The 26201-nt window shown below is 33.1% G+C and overlaps 4 protein-coding genes across 4 annotated transcripts; 2 read left to right on the forward strand and 2 right to left on the reverse strand.

Moving 5' to 3' along the window:
- Positions 1–600: 600 nt before the first annotated feature.
- Positions 601–1862, reverse strand: LOC111411059 (organ-specific protein S2-like). The gene is made up of 2 exons (XM_023041632.1): positions 1763–1862; positions 601–1574 (listed from the first exon to the last, which is right to left on the reverse strand). Exons 1-2 carry the CDS (start codon positions 1805–1807, stop codon positions 756–758), a joined length of 864 nt encoding a protein of 287 aa, XP_022897400.1. The 5' UTR covers positions 1808–1862; the 3' UTR covers positions 601–755.
- A 4761-nt stretch (positions 1863–6623) lies between these two features.
- On the forward strand, positions 6624–8101 carry LOC111410661 (BURP domain-containing protein BNM2A-like). Its single transcript, XM_023041112.1, has 3 exons — positions 6624–6814; positions 6895–6975; positions 7070–8101. The coding sequence occupies exons 1-3, from the start codon at positions 6764–6766 to the stop codon at positions 7883–7885; spliced, it is 948 nt and encodes a 315-aa protein (XP_022896880.1). The 5' UTR covers positions 6624–6763; the 3' UTR covers positions 7886–8101.
- An 8442-nt stretch (positions 8102–16543) lies between these two features.
- On the reverse strand, positions 16544–17230 carry LOC111411060 (organ-specific protein P4). Its single transcript, XM_023041633.1, has 2 exons — positions 17112–17230; positions 16544–16961 (listed from the first exon to the last, which is right to left on the reverse strand). Exons 1-2 carry the CDS (start codon positions 17169–17171, stop codon positions 16743–16745), a joined length of 279 nt encoding a protein of 92 aa, XP_022897401.1. The 5' UTR covers positions 17172–17230; the 3' UTR covers positions 16544–16742.
- Positions 17231–21843: 4613 nt separating this feature from the next.
- Positions 21844–23192, forward strand: LOC111410662 (BURP domain-containing protein BNM2A-like). The gene is made up of 2 exons (XM_023041113.1): positions 21844–22011; positions 22235–23192. The coding sequence occupies exons 1-2, from the start codon at positions 21961–21963 to the stop codon at positions 23048–23050; spliced, it is 867 nt and encodes a 288-aa protein (XP_022896881.1). The 5' UTR covers positions 21844–21960; the 3' UTR covers positions 23051–23192.
- The last annotated feature ends 3009 nt before the right edge of the window (positions 23193–26201 follow it).

Raw genomic sequence — 26201 nt, forward strand, 5'->3', positions numbered from 1 at the left:
TAATTACTTTAATTCTACCAATTATATTCATCGATTATTTCAAAAATAATTCTTTAATTAATAAAAATATTAACTTTATTTAGAGCCTGTTTGACAACTATTATTGTAGTAAAAAATAGTCTTGAATAGTGACTTTTAGAAGACTGTATGATTAAAAAATAAGAATTCTTTTTTTAAGATATGTGTAAAATATTTTATTGTATGAATGTATGGTTGAAAATGATCATGTAGCAAATCGTAATATATATTAAAGTGTGTCAAAGAGGCACTTAATGATAAACTTTACTTCATATATTGCAAATAATATAATTCAGTAAAAAAATAATCTACACATTTTTAATAATTATTAATTAATTTCATAAGTTATCTATATATAGAAGCGCAAAATGGAAAATACAAATTTGTTTTTACTGAAAATGGAGAAAAAGTAGTTAAAAAAAATCTTAAGGAGGTTGCCTTTTATTTGTTTAAAATCTGCTTCGAGGAAGCAAAAAAATAACACGTCGTTTGCTTTCAATTGTAATTTATTCATGTTCATCAAGAATCGGAGTACTCAATGCTCAATAGTATTCGATAACAACTTGCAAGACGCCTAAATGATGAAGAGATAAAGACTCATGAATAATTGGACACTTAATTATATATATAATACAAATCCAAACAGTACAAACTTTTATTCAATATTAAAGCACTTGCATACATATGTAGAACACAAACTTGAACCATATTCAAATGCAGATAATGCATTTCTCTGTTCATTGCTGATAAACAGAAACATTTGGCCGGGGCTCGAAATCTTTCTCAAACGTCTTCTTCTCTCCCTTCAATCCAACATCGTCGGTATAAGCTGAGACATTAGGCCTTGGCTCGAAGTCTTTCACAAAAGATTTCTCCTCGTTTGGTTTAGCATCATTATTGTAGGACGAGACATTAGGCCTTGGCTCAAAGTCTTTTACGAAAGATTTTCCTTGTTTTTGTTCATCATCACCGGTGTAGGCAGAGACATTAGGCCTTGGCTCAAAGTCTTTTACGAAAGATTTTCCTTGTTTCTGTTCATCATCACCGGTGTAGGCAGAGACATTAGGCCTTGGCTCAAAGTCTTTTGTAAAAGATTTCCCATTTTTTAGCTTATCATCGCGATAGGCCGTGGCACTAGGTCTTGGCTCAAATTTTGTTGCAAAAGATCTTTTATTTTTTAGTTTATCATCAAGATAGGCTGTGACACTTGGTCTTGGTTCAAATTCTTTCGTGAAAGATCTCTCATTTTTGAGCTTATCATCATGATAGGCCGTGGCACTAGGTCTTGGTTCAAAATCTTGAACAATATATCCATTCGTTTTTAGCTTATCATCACGATAGGCTGTGGCACTAGGTCTAGGTTCAAAGTCTTGAACGAAGGGCTTGTCTTGTCTACTTGCCTCAGTTGAGGTGTGGCAATCGCTCTTTTTATTAGGAACATATTCAACAGAATTTGTATCGAGAAGACCTTGAATTGCTTCAGGCATAGGCTGATCTTTCATAACCCCTTTCCAGTACTCTCCTGGTTCTTTTCGTGCATCGATAGTCATTGCCAGCTGCAAAAAACAAAGAGGAAAATCAAGAAAATGTACTAGGAATGAAGAAAACAATGATGAAAAGAATAAAGTACAAAAAATGGGAATTGACATGTAAAACGTTTTATACTACTGTATTTAGTTCATTGAGTTCATTGCTGTATGCATTGAAAAAAATTCAGACTCGACCGAAGAATGTTTGTACTTACTACTGCAAGACAAAAAAGCCCGACTAGAGCGACAGTTGATTTCATCTTTCCCTCTTTTCCTAATATAAAAGGTTAGTCCTACACAATACAAGTCTTCTTATGAATGGGATTTGGTATGCAGAATGAAAACAGCAGTGGCTATTTATAGAAAGAAAAAGATATGCTATTTGCTGCAACAACAATAATTAAAATCAAACTCCCTGTTTGGCTCCATTTTAATGAGAATTTGGAAAAAAAATTATATTTTTGAATAGTGACATTTTTTTTTTTGAGAATGTATAATTAAAAAATAAGAAAAAAATTTAATTTACGTGCAATATTATTTTATGACAGAATGTGTGGTTGAAAAAGAATTTTAAAAAAATGTGTTTTGAAAAAATGGAGCCCTAGCAGAGGTAGTGATGGCAACGGGGCGAGTGCCCCACCCCGCCTTAGGCAGGGCACAACTTGCCATGTTTTTTTTTTTTTTTTTACTATTATTTTATTAATTTTCCTTTTCCCGGGGTTGGGCAACCCTGCCCCGCCTCGCGCCTCGCCACGGGCAGAGAGTTACACCAACCCGTCGGGGCGGGGCATATAATCAAGATTTAATAAGAGTAAGATTATCTTCAAGTAACTCTCTATTTTTATAAAAATTCATTCTATAATTTAGAGAACATCTGTAAATTTAGATAGTGGAAGTTTTAAAGTACTCCAATAGACTTTTTATATTTAATACTTAATTTTACTACTTTTAAAAAATATTTATTATTTTTCTCTACCTTTTATTTTAAATAACATTTCTCTAGATTGTTATGTTATTTTCATATATTGAAAATTGAAATAGTTTGAACGCATTTAATTATAGTAGAGTGGATTTGGTTCTCCAACTCTTCAAATTTTGAGAGCCTCTTTAAATTAAAATGTTAATTTAAAGATTCTCATGAAGCATAATTTTAAGTGTTGTCCTTTTAAAATAATGAGTATATTATGTTTAAAGAATTTTTTGGAGATGCTCTAATGTTATTTAACTTTACCGAGTTTCTAACCCTGATTTAGATAGCGTTAATGTGATATTAAATAATAAGTTCATTCAGACTATCATCTATCGCTGCCTAAACTAGGTTTGTAACCCCACTGTGACTGCATAGCATTATTCTATAATCAATAGATGGTAGGGTTACGTAGTTTCACGTGGAATTAATGTTTCATCAAGCATAGCATTATTCTATAATCAATAGATAATACAGGGTTATGTGGTTTCACGTGGAATTGATGTTTCATTAGTTTAACATACAACATAGCATTATTCTATAATCCTTAGATAATACAGGGTTATGTGGTTTCATGTGGAATTAATGTCTTATCAGTTTAACTAATGATGTTGCAAAAATAAATTTTTTAATATTGTAGGATATCAATAATGGTTGTTCTGATTAGCGATATTTAACAACCAAAAATGATTGGTGTACAGAATTTTTCTTTACCGAATGTGTACAATTTCTCACAAAGGTATGGGTACTACATGAATAAATAAAGTTAAAAAATTAATTCACCCTCTTCCCCCACCCACCCATGCGAGGTGTTGGTATTCTTACACTGTACACCTATCATCACCCTTTAACAATGTTGTATCGAATGACAAGATTAATAAAGTTGTGCTACCAATTATGATTCACGTGAAATCTGAGAAATACTTGTCTTTCTAACTTGAGCAAGAAAATATGTTATTTTACTAATCTCAAAAATATTTATTATTTTTATCTACCTTTTATTTTAAGTAACTTTTCTCTATATTATTATACTATTTTTTTGCATTAAAAATTGAAATAATTTGAATGTATTTAATTATAGAGAATGGATTTAGTCCTCCAACTCTTCAAATTTTGAAAGTCAAATCCAATTTCTAAATTAAAATGTTAATTTAAAGATTCTCATGAAACATAGTTTTTAGTGTTATCTCTTTAAAATAGAGACTAAGTCATGTTTAAAGAGTTTTTTGGAAATGCTCTAATGTAATTTAGCCTTATCGAGTTACAACCACAATTTAGATAGCGTTAATGTGGCATTAAATGATAGATAAAATTAAATAAAAATAATTTAATTTCACATTTCACTCAGACTGTCATCTATCGCCACCTAAACTGGGTTGGAACCTCAATGTGACTGCATATCATTATTCTATAATCAATAAAGCTATAGGTATAGAAGCTTCCTCATAGAAGCTCTACAGAAATTTAAAAACAGGTGACGTGTCGCCAGGAAAAAGGAAAGGAAATGTTGGCAGAAAAAGGAATGGACGGCTGTTGTAGGGAATTGTTTATAAATTCAATAAATTACTTATATTTTTATCTTAATTTTCGAGCTCATTACGAAATATCAAACGAAGTCGAAATATTACATTCTTAATATCATTTTAAAGCACTCACGGCTTAGTATTTTACGTCATTAACAGGGCACGAAACGGCCAATATTAGCAAATGTTGCGGGGCGTCAAAGTAGGTCGTTTCAAACTAATATTTCGTGAATTTCGATAATAAGCTAAATTTAAAAAATTTTCGACGATTGTAAGCTAGTCGAATCAATAAATCTTCTATATTCTGTTGAAACTCATTTCGAGAATTATATACAGACATATCGAATGATATAAACGAATATCAAAAATAGTTAAACGTATGTCAAACGTGTGTGTCAAAAAATATGCATAACTCGTCTTTTTTTTTTTTTAAGAAATCCATTATTTTATTAATGTTTGTTATTTTTAATCGACAAATTTCACAATATAATTTATATCATTTTATTAAGAAATTTTATATGTGGTATGACATCAAAATTTATTTTTTTTGTCGTAAAAATTTATAATAAAATTTTTATAATCATTAATGGTTTTTTTTTCTTTTTTTTTTTTGGACGTCAAATTTCTAATAAATGATTTTTTTGGACGTAAAAAAATTCTAATAAAATTTTTTTGTTTTTTGTTTTTATGGACGTCAAACTAATTTTTTTTCATCTTGATTATAAAAAAAATTATTAGGAATTTTTACATAAAAAAAAATTGACGTCATACCACATATAAATGTATGTAATCAAGATGAAAAAAATTAATTCGACATCCATAAAAACAAAAAGAATTATTAGAAATTTTTTAAGTAAAAAAAAAACAAAATGATGTATTATTAGAAATTTGACCATTACTGATTATAAAAATTTTACTATAAATTTTTACGACAAAAAAAATAAATTTTGATGTCATACCACATATAAAATTTCTTAATAAAATGATGTAAATAATATTGCGAAATTTGTCAATTAAAAATAATAAAAATTAATAAAATAATTGATTTCTTAAAAAAAAAAAAAAAAAGAGTTATGCGTATTTTTTGACACACACGTTTGACATACATTTAACTATTTTTGATATTCGTTTATATCATTCGATATGTCTGTGATATAGTTCTCGAAATGAGTTTCAACAGAATATAGAAGATTTATTGATTCGATTAGCTTACAATCGTCGAAATTTTTTTAAAGTTAGCTTATTATCGAAATTCTCGAAATATTAGTTTGGAACAACCTACTTTGACGCTCCGTAACATTTGCTAAGATTGGTCATTTCGTGCCCCGTTAATGACGTAAAATATTAGGCCGTGAGTACTTTAAAATGATTTTAAGAATGTAATATTTCGACTTCGTTTGATATTTCGTAATGAACCCGAAAATTAAGATAAAAACATAAGTAATTTATTGAATTTATAAACAATTCTCTACAACAGCCGTCCATTCCTTTTTCTGCCAACATTTTCTTTCCTTTTTCCTAGCGACACGTCAGCTGTTTTTAAATTTCTGTAGAGCTTCTGTGAGGAAGCTTCTGTACCTATAGCTTTATTGATATATAATTGTAGTTTCACTTTCACGTGAAATTAATGTTTCATCAGTTTAACATACAGCACATCATTATTCTATAATCAATAGATAATACAGGGTTATGTAGTTTCACGTGGAATTAATATTTTATTAGTTTAACTAATGATCTTGCAAAAATAGATTTTTTAATATTGCAGGATATCAATAATGGTTGTTCTGATTAGCGATACTAAGTTGTATCTAATGATAAGATTAGTAAAGTTGTGCTACCAATTATGATTCACGTGAAATCTGATAAATACTTGTCTTTCTAACTTGAGCAAGAAAATACTCTTTGAGATTTTCAAATCTACTGTTGTTTTTTATTTGTAAAATTGTTGGAAAACTTTCATTCCAATGGCTAAAAGAAAGAGAAAATAAGAAGGTTAGAGTAAAAACTTGTGCATGCTATCTGCTGCTTTTTTTCCCCTCTATTTCATTCTTACATGCATCACGACAGATGTGGAGGTGAAGAGAGAAATTGCTGTAATAAGAGATAAATTAACACGTTACAGAAGACTAAAATGAATGCCTAAAAAACAGTTTAGCAGAAGCAAAAGAATTCATTTCTTGTCAAGATAACATTTCAAAGTTAATATTATGACGTATATTTGCTAACACTATCCAATATAGTGAGTTGTTAAAATTCTATTGGGGAGATTGTAAAATGGATTTTTTTATTTGTACACCGGAGTCGTCGTGAGCCCCCCACTTGTGAGGGCGGTTTGTACACCTCACAAGTAGACAAACTCTTGCAAAATAGGGATAATATATCTGAACTCCAATTGCTTGGCTAACTCCAATAATAGGAAAATGGTGGTTGGTGAGTCGTGTCAAGTTTAGGACAAAAGAAGTAATTTAATATTTTCTTGGTTACCTCATTGCTGATATCATTGGATTCTCTTTGGATTCACTAATGAAATAGATAGAAACTTGATAAGGTGAATTATTTCAGTAGCGCACTTCAGGTTGTTTTAAAAATTGTAAAAACACTTGAATTATTACATGTCCAATTATTGAACATAATTTATAATTCTTCCCTGGATATCCACATTGAGTGGGGTTGATTTCATTTCTCTACTTAGAAAAATTTAGAAGAAATCAAGACGAAGGAGAATAATGTACAATAAGCTTGCGTTTTGTAGTGTCTATCTTCTTCTAATTCTGCTGGTAATATCTGAATTATTTCTTGTTTTTGTTCCAACTAAATGAACATTGAATTCACTTAAAGGAACTACTATTTACTGCAGGATGCGTATGGAAGCTCTGCCCAGGAAATGGCTGGAGAAACTCAAAAAATGCATTTAGACAATGATCGTTTCAATAATCAGGTACATAAAGTGCAGAATTCAAATTTTCACAAGATATGATTTAGTTTTGTCTGATTGGACCACTAAATCTAAAAACGACGTTTTTGACTTGCAGAAGATGGATGTTTTAAGGCTTCATAGCATGGATAAGCAAGAAAATGATGCTCATGAAGAGATGCATGTCCACCATATGCATACTCATTCATCATCACACATGGATCATATGGATCCTTCAGTACTTGTTTTCTTCCAGTTGGATGATTTAAAGCAAGGAAATTCAATGCCAATCCATTTCCCTAGAAGAAAACCTAATTCCTCTCCTCGTTTACTCTCCAAACAAGAAGCTGATTCAATTCCTTTTCAATTACAAAAACTCCCAAATCTTCTGGAATTGTTCTCTTTTTCACAAGATTCACCACAAGCCCAAGCCATGGAAAACACACTAAGAGAATGTGAAACAGAACCCATCAAAGGAGAAACCAAATTCTGTGCCACATCCTTAGAATCAATGCTTGATTTTATACAAAAAATCATAGGAATGGAATCTCAAATCAAAGTTTTATCAACAACCCACCTCACAAATTCCAAAACCCTTTTACAGAAATTTACCATAATGAAAATCCAAGAAATTTCAGCCCCTAAATCAGTTGCATGCCATACAATGCCATACCCATATACAATATTCTACTGCCATTATCAAGAGAGTATAAGCAGGGTTTTTAGAGTTTCTTTGGCTGGTGAATATCGGGATAAAAGTGAAGCTATTGCTGTTTGTCATTTGGATACTTCTCAGTGGAGCGAGAATCATGTGGCCTTTCGAGTTCTTGGAATCAAACCAGGGTCTTCCCCAGTGTGCCACTTCTTTCCTGCAGATAATTTTCTGTGGGTTCCATCTACTACTACTACTACAAATGCTAAAGCTTCTATATGAATATTAGATTATTATTTTGAATGAATAAATTTTGGATGTTATGTACTCTATATTTAATAAGTCCAATTGTGTGCTTATCAGTTTATGTACCTTGTGTGCTCCCATGTGTAAAGGTTCAACCGCTCCTTGTGTTTTTACCTTGCTCTTCTATGTTCAAATATCGGTTATTTTTAGTCAGAATGTTTAACAATTCATGTGATGAAATGTGACGAATAAGGGAAGAGTTCGGATTAATTAGAAATTGTCCTTATTTATGTGTAAGTTTATTGAAATTTGGAAAAATGAGTGTGGGCATATATGTGGTAAAGGTCCATTTTGGAGATCTCAAGGTAGAGTGCAAATTATCACTTAATATTGAAAAAAATAATGCCCGCAGGGCTTTTACAGGGCCTCTCATTGTATAGGGGCCCCACGTGCATTAAAAAAATACGTCGGCCCCACTTATGTGTGTGGCCTAACAACTCCCTATATCTATAAGCCTAGCATGACTGTATAGAAAAATATTCTTGAAAAGAAACATGTCATCAACCAAAGATATTTACAATAACAAGACAAAACCAATCATCTCAAAATAATGAAATAGAGGGGAAAAAAGTTTCAAAAGATGAATTTAATATAAGCCCTTGTTTGAGCCTCATTATTTGGCTAATTATGCATTTTGGAATAGTAGATAGATAGAGATGTGCAGTTAAAAAATAAAGAAAAGTTTTGAATTTGTGTATAATATTATTTTACCGATAAATATGTAGTTGAAAAGAAGAGAGATACAAATGTATTTTAGAAGTAATGAGTGACTCTCGACCACCTGTTAAGACTCCAGATACTCACAAAAATTAAGGTTTCAATGTAATTTGCTAATTACATTTTTATTTTTCTATATGCATATATTGGATCAACTTTATCAAGGCTTGATAACGTTGTGTAAGGGCTCATTTGACATGAATTCCTGTTTTGTTTCTACTTTTTGTAGAAGAGCTTTTATGAGAAAACTTCCATAAATTTGTTTCTTCTAAAAATTCTTTTGGTCAAGTAAATTATTTTTCAAAAAATTATCTAAATATATTCAAAAACCAATTCTTAATTTTAGAAGCATCTTTAGGCTTTCTAAAAGCTTTGCTAAATGGGCCTAAGTACATAATTACCAATTATAAGAAAAGGATTATTCTTTCAGACACAAGCATAAAAAGTGAGCTGGGAGTAAATTATTCCCTCTGAAAAACAAGAGCTACAAACATTAAAAATTATTACACAAGTTTATAAAAGGGTGCTACAATTTTTTTTTCTCCTATATAGCTAATTGTGTAAATTACCCTTGATTTAATCCTAGCCCAACAAGATATAGACTTGGACTAGACAGATATGGCCCTACAGCTGATTATGCTATGTTTTACGAAGGTAAATTCATAAGAGGTTTATGAAAAAGATAATAGTGGGCCTCATAAAATATATAAATAACAAAGAATAATAATTATGAATGTGTGGTTGAAATTATTTTTATTAACTAAAATTTTATAAATTGTACTACAAAATTTTGTGTGACGGAGAACACAAGACAATAAGATGGGTTCTACATAATTTTTAGTTCTTATATTGGGCTTCTTTTGCTTGAATCTAACCTATTCTAGATTATCATCTGTTAGGGATTGAACCAATAATGATAAACCAAGTAGCGAAAACAATTTCACAATCCCCATTATGCAGAATAAAAATGGCAGTAAAATAATAACCTCGGCTCCAAATATTAACTCACACACACTGGCAGAAATTGAACGATAAGAACACAAAGATTTGTTCACTAGGGAAACCTTTCAGCGTGAAGGAAAATCCCGGGACCTAGTCCAGTAAAAGCCTTCCACTATAAAATAATGGGATACACAGTTAACCTTCTCCAAAGCAAACTCTAGAGGCTACCAATACATCAAGAACACATATATTATTGGATATCAACAACACATCATACTAAAATAGATACACACACAATAAGGAGAAAATCTCACTAAACTAGTGTGTAGAGCCCAAGAAATGGAGAGGAATCTGGACGATCAGCTCTAGTCAAAATGTAGCTATCTTTGCCAAAAATAACATACTGAAATTTCAGCTAAATCGGACCACAAACGAGCTTCCATCCTTTGGCAAGAAGAAGCTAAAATGCCGAAGTCTCTCTCTCTCGTAACTCTCTGTTTTTCAAGAAAACTGAGGCTGCCTATTTTTAGAAAAAAAATGAATTTTTTCTACTGTATGTATGTATGGATCAGTTTTTGTATTGTTTTTGGGGCCATCAAATGGGTTTAATTGGTTTGGGCTTTAGTGGGCTACTAAATGGGCAAGTCCCTCAAAGTAGAGGGAAAACCCAACAAATCTCCCCCTCCCGACTACGAGAGGGACACCACCAAGCCCGCTTTCTTTCTACATACTTGTAGTTTCACCATGGGCAATGGCTCTGTCATCATATCTGAACCATTCTCATCAGTATGGATTTTCTCAAGCTGTATCTTCTTCATTTCCAGTGCATCTTGAATCCAATGATACCTCACTTCAATATGTTTGGATCTTGAGTGAAAAGTTGGATTCTTACTGAGATGGATAGCACTTTAGCTATCGCAATAGAGTATATACTTCTCTTGCTCTAAGTCCAGTTCTTGTAAGAACTTCTTCATCCATAACAACTCCTTGCTAGCTTCAGTGATAGCTATGTACTCAGCCTCTGTGGTGAATAGAGCAACACATTTCTGTAGTCTAGACTGCAATGAAACTACTCCCCCTAAGAAAATGATCAAATACCCAGAGGTAGACTTTCTAGAGTCTACATCACCAGCCATATCTGCATCTGTGAACCCAACAAGCTCGGGTTTGCTGGTGCCAAAAGATAAACACATCTTAGAACTCCCTCTGAGATACTTGAGAATCCACTTCACTGTTGCCCAGTGTTCTTTTCCAGGATTAGAAAGGAATCTACTAAAAACTCTAACAGAATGAGCAATGTCTGGCCTTGTGCATACCATAGCATACATCAAGCTACCCACAGCTGATGCATAAGGCACATTCTTTATTTTCATTCTCACTTGAAGGACTTTGTTTTAAACTCAATTTCAAATGACTTGCAAGTGGAGAGCTAACTGTTGTTGCCTTATCCATATTGAATTTGTGTAATACCTTCTCGATGTAACTTTCCTGTGATAACCATAATCTTCCATTCTTTCTGTCACAAGAGATTTTCATGCCAAGGATTTCATTTGCAGGTCCCAAATCCTTCATCTCAAAGGACTTGCTCAACTTCTTTTTCAACTTCTTAATTTTTTCCGTGTCACGACTTGCAATCAACATGTCGTCCACATAGAGCAAGAGAATAATAAATTCCCATCAGTGAATTTCTTTATAAACACGCAATGATTAGAAGTTGTTTTGGTGTACCCATGCTCAACCATGAAGAAATCAAATTTCTTGTCCCATTGTCTCGGTGTCTGCTTGAGACCATACAAGCTTTTCTTCAATCGACATACAAGATTTTCTATATCTTTACCTGTAAATCCTTCTGGCTGTTCCATGTATATTTCCTCTCCAAGGTCACAATAGAGGAAAGCCGTCTTCACATCAAGTTGTTCAATCTCCAGATTCATACTGGCTGCCAATCCTAACACAGCTCGGATTGACGACATTTTAACAACAGGTGAGAAGATTTCTTCAAATCAATACCTTTCTTCTGACCAAACCCCTTCACAACCAACCTTGTCTTGTATCTTGGCTGCAAGCTATGTGATTTAGCTTTTAGTCTAAGCACTCATTTGTTCTTAAGTGCTCTCTTGCCCTTAGGCAAGTCTACTAGATCATAGGTGTTGTTCTTATGCAAAGATTTCATCTCTTTTTGCATAGCTTTTAACCACTCATTTTTCTGATCATGTAGCAGAACCTCTTGATAACTTTCTGGCTCTCCCCCATCAAAAAGTAACACATATTCATTGCTAGAGTATTTCTTGGAAGGCTGGCGCTCTCTAGTAGATCTTCTCAACCCTTCTTCAGCTGACACCTCAAGAGGAACATTCTCTTGAATTTGATCTGGTTCTGCATTACCCTGTGTAGAGGCTTCATTATGTCTGTCTCCTATAGTGTCATGTTCTTCTTGCACATTTTCTCTGTGATCATCATGTACCACAGGATCTAGTAGTCGTACATGTGGAACTGAACTGGTTTGTTCTTCATTGACTGTATTTGGCTTCTTAGTCCGATCCAAATCTTCAATGGTTTCATTTTCAAAGAACACAACATCTCTACTCCTGATAATCCTTTTGTTCATTGGATCCCACAATCTGTACCCAAATTCTTCATTTGTATAACCCAAGAAGATACACTGTTTTGCTTTGCTATCCAATTTGGACCTTTTATCTTTAGGAATATAAACAGATACCCGATAACCAAAAACTCTTAAGTGATCAAGAGACAAATTTTTCTCTGTCCAAAAGCTCTGTGGAACATCACCATTCAAAGGAACTGATGGAGAAAGATTAATCAAGTCAACTGCTGTCCTCATTGCCTTAGCTCAGAAGTGCTTAGGCAGTTTTGTATGAGAGAGCATATTTCTTATTTTCTCACAAATAGTTATGTTCATTCTTTCTGCCACCCCATTTTGTTGTGGGGTCTTTGGAACAGTTTTCTCAAGCCTGATGTCATACCTTCTGCAGTACTCTTCAAATGACCCTCTGTATTCACTACCATTATCTACTCTGACACATTTTAACTGCCTTCCAGTTTCTCTTTCAACTTTCAAATGAAAGTCTTTAAATACTTCCAGCATCTGATTTTTAGACTTCAAAGAATATGCAAACACTTTTCTAGAGTGATCATCAATAAATGTAACATAATACAATGCACCACCTAGAGATTTACTTTGTATCATGCAAACATCAGTATGAACTAAATTAAGAATGTGAGTCTTTCTAGATGCAAGGAATCTATGAAATGCAACTCTAGTTTGCTTACCAACTAAGCAATGAGTATAAGGGATTAGTGATGTACCTTTCACGTTATGTAAGAGCTTCTTTCTGGATAGAATTTGAATTCTCTTTTCACTCATGTGGCCAAGCTGCTTATGCAATAGCTCAGTAGAGGCTTCATTTTCAGCAATATTCACATTTCCATGAACTAGTTTTGTTTCTGGTTTGTAGAGACCATTAGTCTTCTTCCCTCTGGCTAAAACAAGGGAACCCTTTGTAAGTTTCCAACAAACATCTCCAAAATGATTGTGATAGCCTTCTTCATCAAGCTTTCCAACAGAAATCAAATTGCAGCGCATATCAGGAACATGTTTGACACCCCTGATAAATAACTTGCTGCCAATGCTAGTTTCCAATTGTACATCCCCCATACCAACAATTCTTACTTTAACTTCATTTCTCATCCTGATCCAACCAAAATCACCACTGGTATATGATGAAAAGAAATCCCTACGTGGAGTAATATGAACAGAAGCTCCTGTATCAACTATCCACATAGAATCTTGGCATGAAATGCTTCATCACAAGCAACAAATACCTCTGCATCAGATGCAACTGCTGTGGTCTCCTTTTGTTCTTTCTGTTATTCACCTTTCAATTTTAACTGTTCTCTTTTCCATTTTCTACACTCCTTTTTAAGATGCCCCAGATTGCCACAATGATAACATTTTATCCCTTTTCTTGACTTTGATCTTCTTCTAGACTTGTCACGACTGTCATCACCATAAGGTTTTCTACTTTTGTTTTTCCCCCTTCTTTCTGTAAAAAGTGCTTCAGAGTTAGAGGAAGCACCTTGCTCCTTACTTTTGGCTTCTTCATTAAACATACTGTCTTTCATCATGTTGACAGTGATCACACCATTTGGAGCTGAATTACTCAGAGACAACTAAAGTTTCCCAACTATCTGGTAATGAACTCAACAGAAGTAAAGCCTGCACCTCACCATCTAGTGTAAGCTTCATGGTAGTCAACTCATTCAACAACCCTTGAAAGCTACTCAAGTGCTCTGCAACACTATTATCATCCTTGTACTTTAAATTCACAAGCCTTCTAATCACAAAGGCTTTGTTCTGTGCGGTCTTTCTTTCATAAAGACCTTCTAATTTTTGTCAAAGACTGTATGCATCTACTTCTTTGGCTATATGATGGAAGACACTCGAATCAAGCCACTGCCTAATTTGTCCAACAGCCTTTCTATTCACTTTCTTCCAATCCTCATTAGTCTTAGAATCGGTTGCTTGCCATTCAATTCAATGGAATCGAACAAATCTTTGCAATACAAAATATCCACCATCGTAGTCTTCCAAATGGAATAATTAGAAGATGTGAGTTTAGCCATGCCACTAACCAAATCCTTCATTTTAATTCTCTTCGCTCTGATACCACTTTGTTGGGAATTGAACCAATAATGATAAACCAAGCAGCGAAAAAAATTTCACAATCCCCATTCTGCAGAATAAAAATGGCAGTAAAATAATAACCTCGGCTCCAAATATTAATTCACACACACTGGCAGAAATTGAACGATAAGAACACAAAGATTTGTTCACTAGGGAAACCTTTCGGCGTGAGGGAAAAATCTAAGGACCTAGTCCAGTAAAAGCCTTCCACTATAAAATAATGGGATACACAGTTAACATTCTCCAAAGCAAACTCTAGATGCTACCAATACATCAAGAACACATATATATTCTTGGATATCAACAACAACATCATACTAAAATAGATACACACACAATAAGGAGAAAATCTCACTAAACTAGTGTGTGGAGCCCAGAGAAATGGAGAGAAATCTGAATGATCAGCTCCGGTCAAGAAGAAGCTGAAATGCCGAAGTCTCTCTCTCGTAACTCTCTGTTTTTCAAGAAAACTGAGGCTGCCTATTTTTAGAAAAAAATGAATCCCGTTTTTTTTTCTGCTGTATGTATGTATGGATCAGTTTTTGTATTGTTTTTGGGGCCATCAAATGGTTTAATTGGTTTGGGCTTTAGTGGGCTACTAAATGGGCAAGTCCCTCAAAGTAGAGGGAAAACCCAACATCATTAATTTGTTTATACATTGGGTTTTATTAAGAAACCATTAGAAGGAAGTTATGTAATATTTAACTCAAGAAAACAAAACTTTTACTAATTCGAAACTAAGGTAAATTGGTCAAATATAGTTCTTTATACCTACTTGAAGTATTCTACAGAAGAGAGACTCATTCGCACTAACAAGTTATTGTTTAAAAGAGACTTTGACAAAAAAATAATAATCAGTATTCTCAAAGCATGAAGTACTCAGTATTATTTGTCACTATTTAATTACACTTATATTAAATAATTAAGACATATAATATGATTAAAACCCAAACATGTACAATAATATATATGTTGATGAATAAAATGAAGTACCGAGTTCTATATTCCGAGAATATTGAAAATTTTCTAGACTTCAACGTATGTGCCCACGTTGTAAATCAAATTTCACATTAAAGTGTCTTCCCAACTGTTTGTGAATATTCTTGAATGATAAGACTTCTTAGCGGTGCCTTAAAAAACAAAGACTTTTTAGCAGTAGTTGCATCAATTGGTGAGCAAAGATTCTTGTCTTTTTCGTTGGCAAAATTTTCAATCATTTACTCTTGAAATCTTGTTTTTGTGATTTTGGTAAAAAACTGATAAATGCGTGATTTAAAAGTTGAAAAAAATTGTTGATCTCGTATGATTAAGATTAATTATTAATTTCGACTTCAATTTTTGTCCAACCAAATGAATATTCATCAAAGCTTTGAAAGCTGAAATGGACAGAGGCATTCTTATAAGAGGTTTGAAGTTTTATCTTGCACACATGACTTTTGATTAATGTGTATTTTAGATTTTTAGTTGTACTAACCCTCTACAACTCACTAAAATCTACATTTTTTAATCTTATTTTTCTTTTGTAAGCTTCTCGACCTCCGTACTAGAATAAGAGACGATAATAAATGACAAACACGATGAGGTGGAGCAAATTTAAGGAAATGACGACTTAGATTATCGGTACATGTTATTTTTGTCACCACTTAAAGAAATTCCTATTCAAAATCACAAAGGAGAGATGAAAGACAAAAATTTGAGATAGTGTGTTGTAGTCGTTAAGATATAGTTTTACTGTGAATTATACAGAATGTTGAAAAAAGATTTACATAGCCGACTTTAAGCTCTTGTTTGACTCCCACTTTCTAAACTCATTTCAATTGCACATTTTATGAGATTTTCAAGCACACATTTTATCATATTGTATAAAAATCTAATCATTTTTTTTATCTACACCAAACATGAGCTAGGTTTGTCCAAAAGAACCCATTTGACATGACTTTTGCTCCCTCTAGAAGAGTTTCCTTGAAGAAGCTACTTTAATTTTGTTTGAAAACTAATTTTAAAAAGAATTTTAAGAAAAAAGACACGTTGGATCAATTTCTTCAAAAAACTCTTATAACTACAAGAAGCACTTCAATAAAATTAGTCAAACTTGTCCAAAAATAGCTTTTAAATCTCAGGACTCATTTTGACTTCTCAAAGTTATGCCAAACAAGCTCTTAAGTTTATAGTTGTTGTTTTCTTTTATTTTGCTCATTGCCTGCATTTTTGACTTGATTCTTCTTCAAAGATGTATGGATGTTGAATGTGCATCTACAAAGTCATCAAAATAATTTGAAAAGCACAAGTTTTAAAAGAAAGATCTGATTTCTTACAAAGACAACAATTAAAAGACAACATAAACTACTACAACATCATCATCAATTCAACCTACTACAATCCCTACAAATCATAAGTTCAAATTCAAGGTATCCTCAACATCTTCTGCAGAAGATACATGTCCTCCTTTGATCGGCCGGTCGACGTAGACTAACCCTCTAGAGGAGAAGGCTTCATTTTTGCAGACTGAACATGACTGTGATATATTATAACATTAGGTTTGGTGTCAAAATTTCTCAGAAAATGATTTGATTCTTCTGCAGTGTCATGATGGATAAGGTCTGTTATTGCTTTAGGCATGGGCTCATCATTCATCATACTCTTCCAGTAGTCTCCAGGATCTTTTCTTGCATCAATAACACTTGAAAGCTGGTTCAACAAAAAGGAAACAACATCAGGCAAACGGGACGAGTACGACCCTATTTATAGAGCTACAAATAACTCTAAAACGATCAAATTATTATGAAAATAATCTTAAACTTCAGTGAAAGACAAAAGTAATTATATGAGAGACATTACCAAGAGAAGGGAGAGCAGGAAGATGGTAGAGGGAGTTCTCACGTTCATCTTCAAACTCATTGAACACAAAATTGTTTTGTATTCTGCAAACTGTACAACCTCTGACTTAGTATTTATAGGCCACTTGGATTTATAAGAAAATTATTATTTTCTACAATGTGATATAATCTAATGGTCGGTAGCCCTTTTTTGGTGCTTTGAACAACCATCAGATATTGACTATTTGATCAATGTACATACATGTTTGATCCCCATTATTCTTTATCCTGTCTCTTCCTTTCAACCACACATTATTCAATAAAATAATATTGTACACAAACCTAAAATTTTTTCTTATTTTTTATCCACACATTCTACAACAGTCTATTATTCCAAAATGCATTTTTTACTAAAAACGAGGCTCAAAGATGCTCGTAAGATTAATGCTGGTGAGTCCTTTAATTGCTGTAATTTATTTCATGCATATGGATGATGTCATTAATAGTACAATCAAGTACGCATAAATTATGTCATTTAAAAGAATTTGTTTATAGCTATATATATTTTTTTAATATATAAAACGAGACTGTAATTTGTTAAAGCGATTTCACTAGCTATCCAAAATTGACATAGGGATCAAGCAAATTATGCTGATGGGGTGGCAACACTACGCGTGGATGAATCTAATCCGTCAATAGTGTTAGACTATCTATACACACGATTGTGCTTTCTTCAAAAAAAAAATTTTCATGCCCTTTAACTTTACTAATTGAGTTTTTGGTGCTTGGGCATGAAAAGTAAACCTTACCATTTGAGCTTGTACAATAACACCAAGGCTGAGCCCGATACTTTGCAACATTTTGAAGTGTGTAAATTAAATTATAGCTAAAATAATTCGTAGGATTTCACAATGCGTACAAAAGAAGGCTTCACAAAGGTCTTACAGAATACACACAAAGATGAAGGTTGACTTTTTTTGCAATTTTTTATCATCGATGAGTCCCATGTGAGGCCGACCTCATGTGTTTGTTCTGGAGGAACCTCTTCTCTGTACAAATCGCTTTGGCCTAATTCATAATTGTAGAAATAATTAAATGATGGGCCAATAAGGGACCTCCATTTTCTAAATCATGTAGTTTATGAGCTTGTTTGAGAGTTTTTTTCATTCAAAAAAATTGACTTTTTGATCGTTATTTAATTATTTCAGTCGTAAAGTTTGATTTATTTTCTCATAGATGAGTCTCACTTTTCTTCTAACGATCACAAAATCAATTTCTAAAATCACTCGTAAACGGGCCTGTATAACTAACTAAACTGAAGACAGTGATTAGCCACCTGTAAAGCCTGGCAAATAAATAGTCAATCCGTGGGCACCAGAAGTGATGTCGTTTTATTAACGTGCAAGGCATCTAGATGGTGTTGACCCATCACATTATCACATACAATATTTTATGTAGAGGACAAATCTACCAATTTAATACTTAAATATCGCACCAAGCCGAAAAGTTTAAACTATTGAGACGAAACAAATTTATATATTGAAGTCGTATCTTTCAACACTTTATTCACGTGGTTGTGTAGAAAAGTTTTGTTAGGATCCGGGGTAGGTGCACTCCTTACGTCGAGAGGGAGACCTTTAGCACTGGAAAGTTGCAAATTGAAATTAAAGATGGATACCGTAATACCAAATGCTCATAGATTTTAGTTTTTATTAGTAAAAGTTGAACGTGAGTGATGTAAAAGTAATATTTAGTACCAATTTATTGGATGATTTGATGAGTTTCGAACGAATTAAAGAAAATAAAATTTAACATAGAAATTTAAGAGAAGAAAATTGTACTCTTAAAACACAATTTCTATAATTCAATTTTTTTTGTAATGATGATATACTATAAATGAACAATTTTTTCATATTACATTTGATACATAAAAATTAATTGTTAATATATAAATTTAAACATCCATTAAAATTTATAGATACATGAATATGAATAAATTCATCTATAATAATTCTAGATTCATGTAATTCAAAATTGAAAATTCATTGAATCTAGGTTAATGTGAATGTTAATTAATTGTGAATTAATAACATAAATGATAATAATTATATAATATTTATTACATATAAAAAAGTAAAGTATTATTGAAATAGTTGAATTATACGGGGGTTAAAATCTTCTAAAAAATGATTTTCCCTTGATGAGATATTTTAATATAATAATTATAGATAGATGCACGCTCGAATGACTCAGTTTCTTTGCCTAGAAATCTTCGGTAGGTATTTATTCCCCATATTTGTAATTTCACTTGCAAATTAGAACTTTTATTGAAAGCTTAAATAATTAAGATAATTATTTTTTATATGATACTATTTTGAATTATCTTTATCTAAAATTTAAATTATTAAATAAAAATAAATAAATTTATTTAAAGTTTATCATCGACCAAGTCGTTTGCTAAAAAAGAAATGGAGAAGCTCCTATGCTTTGTAAAATGAATTGAGGACCACCAGATTTGAGGTGTTGACCAATAAGAAGAATATTATTGATTACCTTGTTGAAGATTATATGCACCATCCATATTGGATTCTTGACTTCAGTCTGAGGCGCACTTGAAGAAATGCTATTGGTAAATAGTCACAATTTTAGCAATAAAAGCCTTTCATCTTTCTTGGTATGAGCATTAGTTATGGATCGATTGAGTTAAGATAAATCCGTATTAATGTTCGGTACGCACTATCTTTTGTCAGATTGATTGATATAACATAAACCCATATAAGTTCATTATTAATTCTTGAAGTTGTACAATCGAGTGATTTGATTATGATATTAAAGCATAGTTTGGTGCAAAGCAATTCTTAAAAAAGTAGAACTCATCCATGTATCCCCACTCATGATTCAGCTATAGGAATCTTCAAATTGTCAACTTCTGAACAGCACAAACCATACACATGCTACACGTATCTTTAATCAAAAACTAAAAAGTCATTACTTTAATCTTCATAGTTGAAGCAGCTTTTGAAACATCATCTATATGAATGTGAAATGTCTACTCATCTTCTGCAAGTTTATCCAAAATCTTAACATTTTTATGTTGGATTGCATTTTGACATTGCAGAATTTGTCAGCTGATTTAAATATTCGAGTCTTCTAGATTTTGGTTAGATTTTATTTTATTTTTTAATCAAAAGTTAAATAAGTACATAATTTTTAGAGTAAATTCAATCAACCATTTGTTACACTCTTGTTCCTAATTTCTAGAACTTGATAATACCCATGTTCTCTGCCAAAAAACATTTATCTAAACGTTAAATCACATGTCGATGTTGGGTTGAAAGATTAAAATCATTAAAACACGGTCACTTCAACTTCCATTTAAATTTTGAATAGGGCAAAATTCTTAGCGTTTTTGAAACATATCCTTGCCTGAATCCATCTTTGACATCACGTGAAGGATGTGAAAGATATTTGACGTTCAAATAAACATTTTTTTTCTTGTTAGTTCGAGACGTGGATGACTTAGATTTAAAAGATTGTGATTATTTTGAAAGATTAGAAACCCCTTATGATATTTACCTAAATTCTATAAATGAGTGACTGTAAAACTTTTATTTGTCCTGATACTAAGAATTTTATTAAAATATATCGTCTATATTTTAAAATAATAAAAAATAAATAAAATTATTTATTTAAATTACGTCTTTATCGGGATTGACAGGCCTTAATTTCAAAGTTGTCCTTAATGGGATGTCACCACTAACCTTGGCAATTACTGTGGACACAAATGACTTTGTTTAATGATGTGGTAATGGGTTAGGACAAGCGCATTTGTTTTATTCGATAACCCATGTTTTTACACTGTTTGATTGTGTACAATAAATTTTTAAATAGTGCCATTACTATAGAATTTTAATGCAAGTTGATTGTCCATGCTAATTAAAATACATAAATAATACGAATTAAAGGAACATCATGTTCTGGCCCCCCAAAGTTGACCTCCCAATACGACATCTAGAAGCTGTCTATTTTTTTTATTATTTTTTTTTCGTTTTTTTTAATGATAAAGACACACACATATACATACAGTGTATCACAGAGTCCAATTGCTTTACAAAAGAAAGACAATAAGTGCAACATATTTTTGATGCATGTTAATTTCCACAATGTCACTATTGTTGATTGCCACTGGACCTACTAGTGGGAAGAGACAATTTAATCATAATGAAAATTAAGAAATGTTAGTTTTAACTTTTAAGTGGATCTAGCCATGCACAAATTAATCATAATTTTATTTTACTGGTTTTTAATTAGGTTTAAATATGTAGAGTTTAGTTCTTGCAATAACGCGAAGAGAGTTACTTTTAATATAAAAAAAACAGATATAAGGTTATTCCAAAGAAAATTAGAGGTTTTAACTTTTAACTACACTGATTACATCTCCTGATGTGAATATTATAAAGAGAAGTAAATTGTAACGAGCCTGATTAACTCTTGAGATACTTCTTCGATCCGAGCCATATGGTCGCAGGCAGGGTTGACCAGTATTAACCCATTGACAAATAATTTAAATAATATCCAATCAAGATTTGTATATGAACTCCTACTCAGCAGATAGGGACACAAAGTATTGAATACCATTTTCCAACCATCAAAATAGAATCAAACTCCATTAGGGCATTTGAATATTATCTGGAAAATCACTGTACAAGGCATCAGCATGAGGTTATATTTAATGGAAATTCCTTGTTTTTAGTTCTGTGCATATCACTACCTAATACTCAATAGTTTAACTTGCTTTTTAAGTCATTATTTTGGTGTTATTGCAGAAGCTGAAGATTGTTGAAGATAGAACAGATTTAACAAAAGAAAATATGGGTTTTGGTTTTCATGTCCACCTTTTTTGCTCACTACTTGTGTTGCAGGTAATGTTTTCTTCCTTCTTTCTGCACTATAACTCCATAAACTGCATGTATTTTTTGCTAAATTTTAAGCCATGGAATTTTAGATTTCAAGTGAACTTATGTTGATTTATGGATTTGTTGATAAATAGCTGTGTTATGAGTTTGAGTACATCGTATGCTTTTGTATTCGATTTCTTTCCTTTTTCAGACTACGAACTTTTATCTAATTTTGACACCATTGCAGCTTCTCGAGATGACTGAAGTATATGGGGAAAATATCGAAAGAGTGGGTTATAATAATCATCTTCGAATTCATGCTGGTAGGGATGAAAATTCTGGGAAGAATTTACATGAATATTCAATTTCACATACGAATCACTTGGATCCTGAACTAAATGTGTTCTTTTATATCAATGAACTTAAAGTTGGGAAGAAAATGCCTATCTACTTCCCAATAAAGGACCCTTCAACTTCTCCCCCTTTACTGTCCAAAGAAGAATCTGATTCTATTCCCTTCTCATCAGAAAAACTTCCCTATATTCTTCAACTATTCTCCTTCCTAAAGGGCTCAAAACAAGCCAAAGCAATGGAAAATACCCTTCAACATTGTGAATTCCCACCCCTTAAAGGAGAAACCAAGTTTTGTGCCACCTCTTTGGAATCCATGCTCGACTCAACTAGATCCATATTCGGATTCAAGGCCAAATTTAAAGTTCTTACAACGACTCATCTTACAAAGTCCATTACCCTTCTGCAAAATTATACCATCTTGGAAGTGCCCGAGGAGATTTTAGCTCGTAAAATAGTGGCATGTCACACGTTGCCTTATCCTTACACGGTTTTTTATTGCCATAGCCAAGAAAGTGATAACAAGTTGTTCAAGGTTTCATTGGTTGGGGAAGATGGAGGAAGAGTGGAAGCTGCTGCAATTTGCCACATGGATACCTCAAATTGGGATCCCGAACATGTCTCGTTTCGCGTGCTGAAAACTCGACCTGGTGCCTCTCCGGTGTGCCATTTCTTCCCAGCTGATAACCTTATTTGGATTCCAGTACTCTAGTTACAGAAGTGTGCATGTTTATGTGTGTTTTATAGCACAAAATGCTAGGCATGAAATACTTGGATCTTATTATGACGGTTGTATCTGTAAAGAAGCTGTGTAATGCTGTGTTTGCAATGCTACAGGTGGTTTTTGGGCAAAATCTTTTGAATAGAAGTTACATTTTTACTTATAAGTTAAAAAAAAAATGCTTATGTTGAAAATAAATTAACAACTTTAGTTTCAAGAAAAGTTATCTCGTATATTCAAGAAAAAATGGTGGAAAACCCCAACACATTAAACAAAAAAAAAAAAAAAAAAAAGTATAATTTAAGTACATTCTTGGAGCAAGTGTTCCTAGACGAGAGATGTAAATTCTTGTATAAAAGAACATGACACACGAACTGTAAACAGTTCATGTACCTGGAAAGAGGGAAAACAAATTTTTTTTTGAGGTGATGAAAAAAGTGAAATCAAATTAGCTGATTTGAATTGATGGAAGCATCATAAATACCTTTGGTGAGTCCACGTGAATTACATAAACAAACTATAGTATAATTGTATAAATACCCATGCTTTAAAACCCGGACTAGACATTGACCCAAAAAACATGAAAGGTCAAGGATTCAACCTGGATGGAACCGGCAAGCCCAAAGCGGTTTTCAAAACACTAATAAATACACAGTAGCTGAAATTGATCATTGACTCAATTTATTAATCTTCATCTAAAGGATTAATTATAAACTCAGCATGCATTGCCAGTTTCTGGTTTCCAATAAGAAGGAACATAATGATGATACCACGTTAACCTTTGAAATATCATAAAATGTATATCTGTTAGACGTGTTGTGCCAACAAAAGATCTCATTTTCTAGGAAAGCTAGTACAGGTTCAATGCATAAGCAAGTGATCAATAGAGATTTCTATTTGTTATGTACATTGACCCCTTGAAAAAGTGAAAATCACTTTTTTGAACTTGTAAGATTTCCATCTCCAAGAACGACTGAAAAAGTTGTAAATGTTTTTCAAGAGGCACTAGGAAATACCATGATAGAATTCTTAAGAGTGACTTACAATAAATTATTAGATCTACGTTAATTTCATTTTCCATCCCTCTTTTATGTATCTTTCCATCAAAAATCTTATCATTTATCCCTTTACTTCTACCAAGGGAAGACAAAAATAACTCATTCTGAGACAATTAGCGCAATAAGTGTCATTCTTTAGGAGGATAGACATACCATAGTTTTGGCGCACCATTGTAAACCCATGAATTGCCTTTACAAGGGAACCAAAATTCATAGACTTCAGTGATCCCATATGCCTGACACAAAAGGTAAAATCCATAGTTCTGTTGGATATTGGTTAAATAAATCAAGAATTGAAAAATCGATTAAAGTGACTTCGTATCGACTTCGGCCAAATAATCAAAAGCTCGACTCAATCCATTTAGGCAAAATTGTTTGCCACTTCGCCGTTTCGAGGCCACAAACGGGGATCGACCTGCCCGGTCAGGTCGCGGGGGTCGTGGGGGTTCGGGGGCAACGCCCCCGAAAGAGAATTTTGATTTCTCTGCATATATTGAAGGGTATATTTGGCATTTCGAAAACCAATATCGGATGAATGAGAAATTACGAAAAAGGACGAAAATCGGTGAATAGACACCTTTTCATAAAGGTGCATTGTTTGGAAAGGGTGCATGGTTTGGCCTCAACCATTTCGTCCACACCCTTTCATGGTCTATAAATAGGACCATTTGGGTGTCCTATTCCACACAATTTGATATGCAAAACGTCTCTCATCCTCTTTTCTGTCCAAAATCAAAATCATTTCATTTATTTTGATTTTCCTTCATTTCATCCTTGGAGTACATAAGCCTAAATTTGGTTCGTTGTACTTGTGTTTTGGAGTGCTACAAACACAAGTGTAGCCGTTGTATCTTGGGAGTCGATTGCCGAAATCCGTAGGCACCGTTGCGGGGCAAATTCGACTTAAGGACAAAGAGTCCAACTCTTGCCTCGGCTTTGTCCCTACTATTCTTCTTCTTCTTGTTTACAAACCATCATTATACTTATTTTGGCGTCACTATTCACAAAATTCCTCTAACAATCTTAAGTCGAATTCTTATATATTTTGTGAAAGTGACATTCTTGTTTGGTTAAACTTGTTAAGTTTAACTTCGTCTTCACTTCTATTTTTGGTTGATCTTCTGTTTTACGTAAACAGAAATGAATACGGTTCTTAATACCGATACTACTTCGAATGAAACTTCGAACATGGGAACTTCTGAAGGAAGTGTTCCTACCGGTGTGATTCCTCCCGTTGTGAATACAACTACTACTCCGGTTGTGGGTGCCCCAACTATCGTACATTCAAACTCTGTTTCACATGGGGAAAAGCCGGAGAAATTTGTTGGGGTTGATTTCAAAAGGTGGCAACAGAAAATGTTGTTTTATCTCACAACCCTCAACTTGGCGAAAGTCTTGAATGAAGATCCTCCCGCCATACAAGAAGGGGAAAACAATAGGGCATCTTTGATTGCTTTGGATGCATGGAAATATTCGGATTTCTTATGCAAGAATTACATTCTTAATGGCTTGGACAACGCCTTATACGGTGTATATTGTTACAAGAAATCTGCAAAGGAACTATGGGAGTCCTTGGAAAAGAAGTACAAGACCGAAGATGCCGGAATCAAGAAGTTCATTGTGGGAAAATTCTTGGACTACAAAATGGTAGATTCGAAGACCGTCATCAGTCAAGTGCAAGAATTGCATGTCATACTCCATGACATTCATGCGGAAAATATGTCCGTGAGCGAATCATTTCAAGTGGCTGCAATTATCGAGAAATTTCCACCCATGTGGAGGGACTTCAAAAACTATCTCAAGCACAAGCGCAAGGACATGAACATTGAAGAACTTGTGGTCCGATTGAGGATTGAAGAAGACAACCGAAGTTCGGAAAAACGAGTTGGGGATAGCATACCACAAGCAAAGGCAAATGTGGTAGAATCTAGCAACAACAAAGGAAAGAAGAGAAAGCATTCCGTTGAATCTACAAAGAAGAATGCAAAGAAGTTCAAGGGCAATTGCTACAATTGTGGAAAGGCTGGACATCGCTCGGTTGATTGTCGCAAACCTAAGAAGCAATCCCAAGCCAACATTGTCGA

The sequence above is a fragment of the Olea europaea genome, chromosome 15, assembly GCF_002742605.1.
Source record: "Olea europaea var. sylvestris chromosome 15, O_europaea_v1, whole genome shotgun sequence".
NCBI classification, from domain to species: domain Eukaryota; kingdom Viridiplantae; phylum Streptophyta; class Magnoliopsida; order Lamiales; family Oleaceae; genus Olea; species Olea europaea.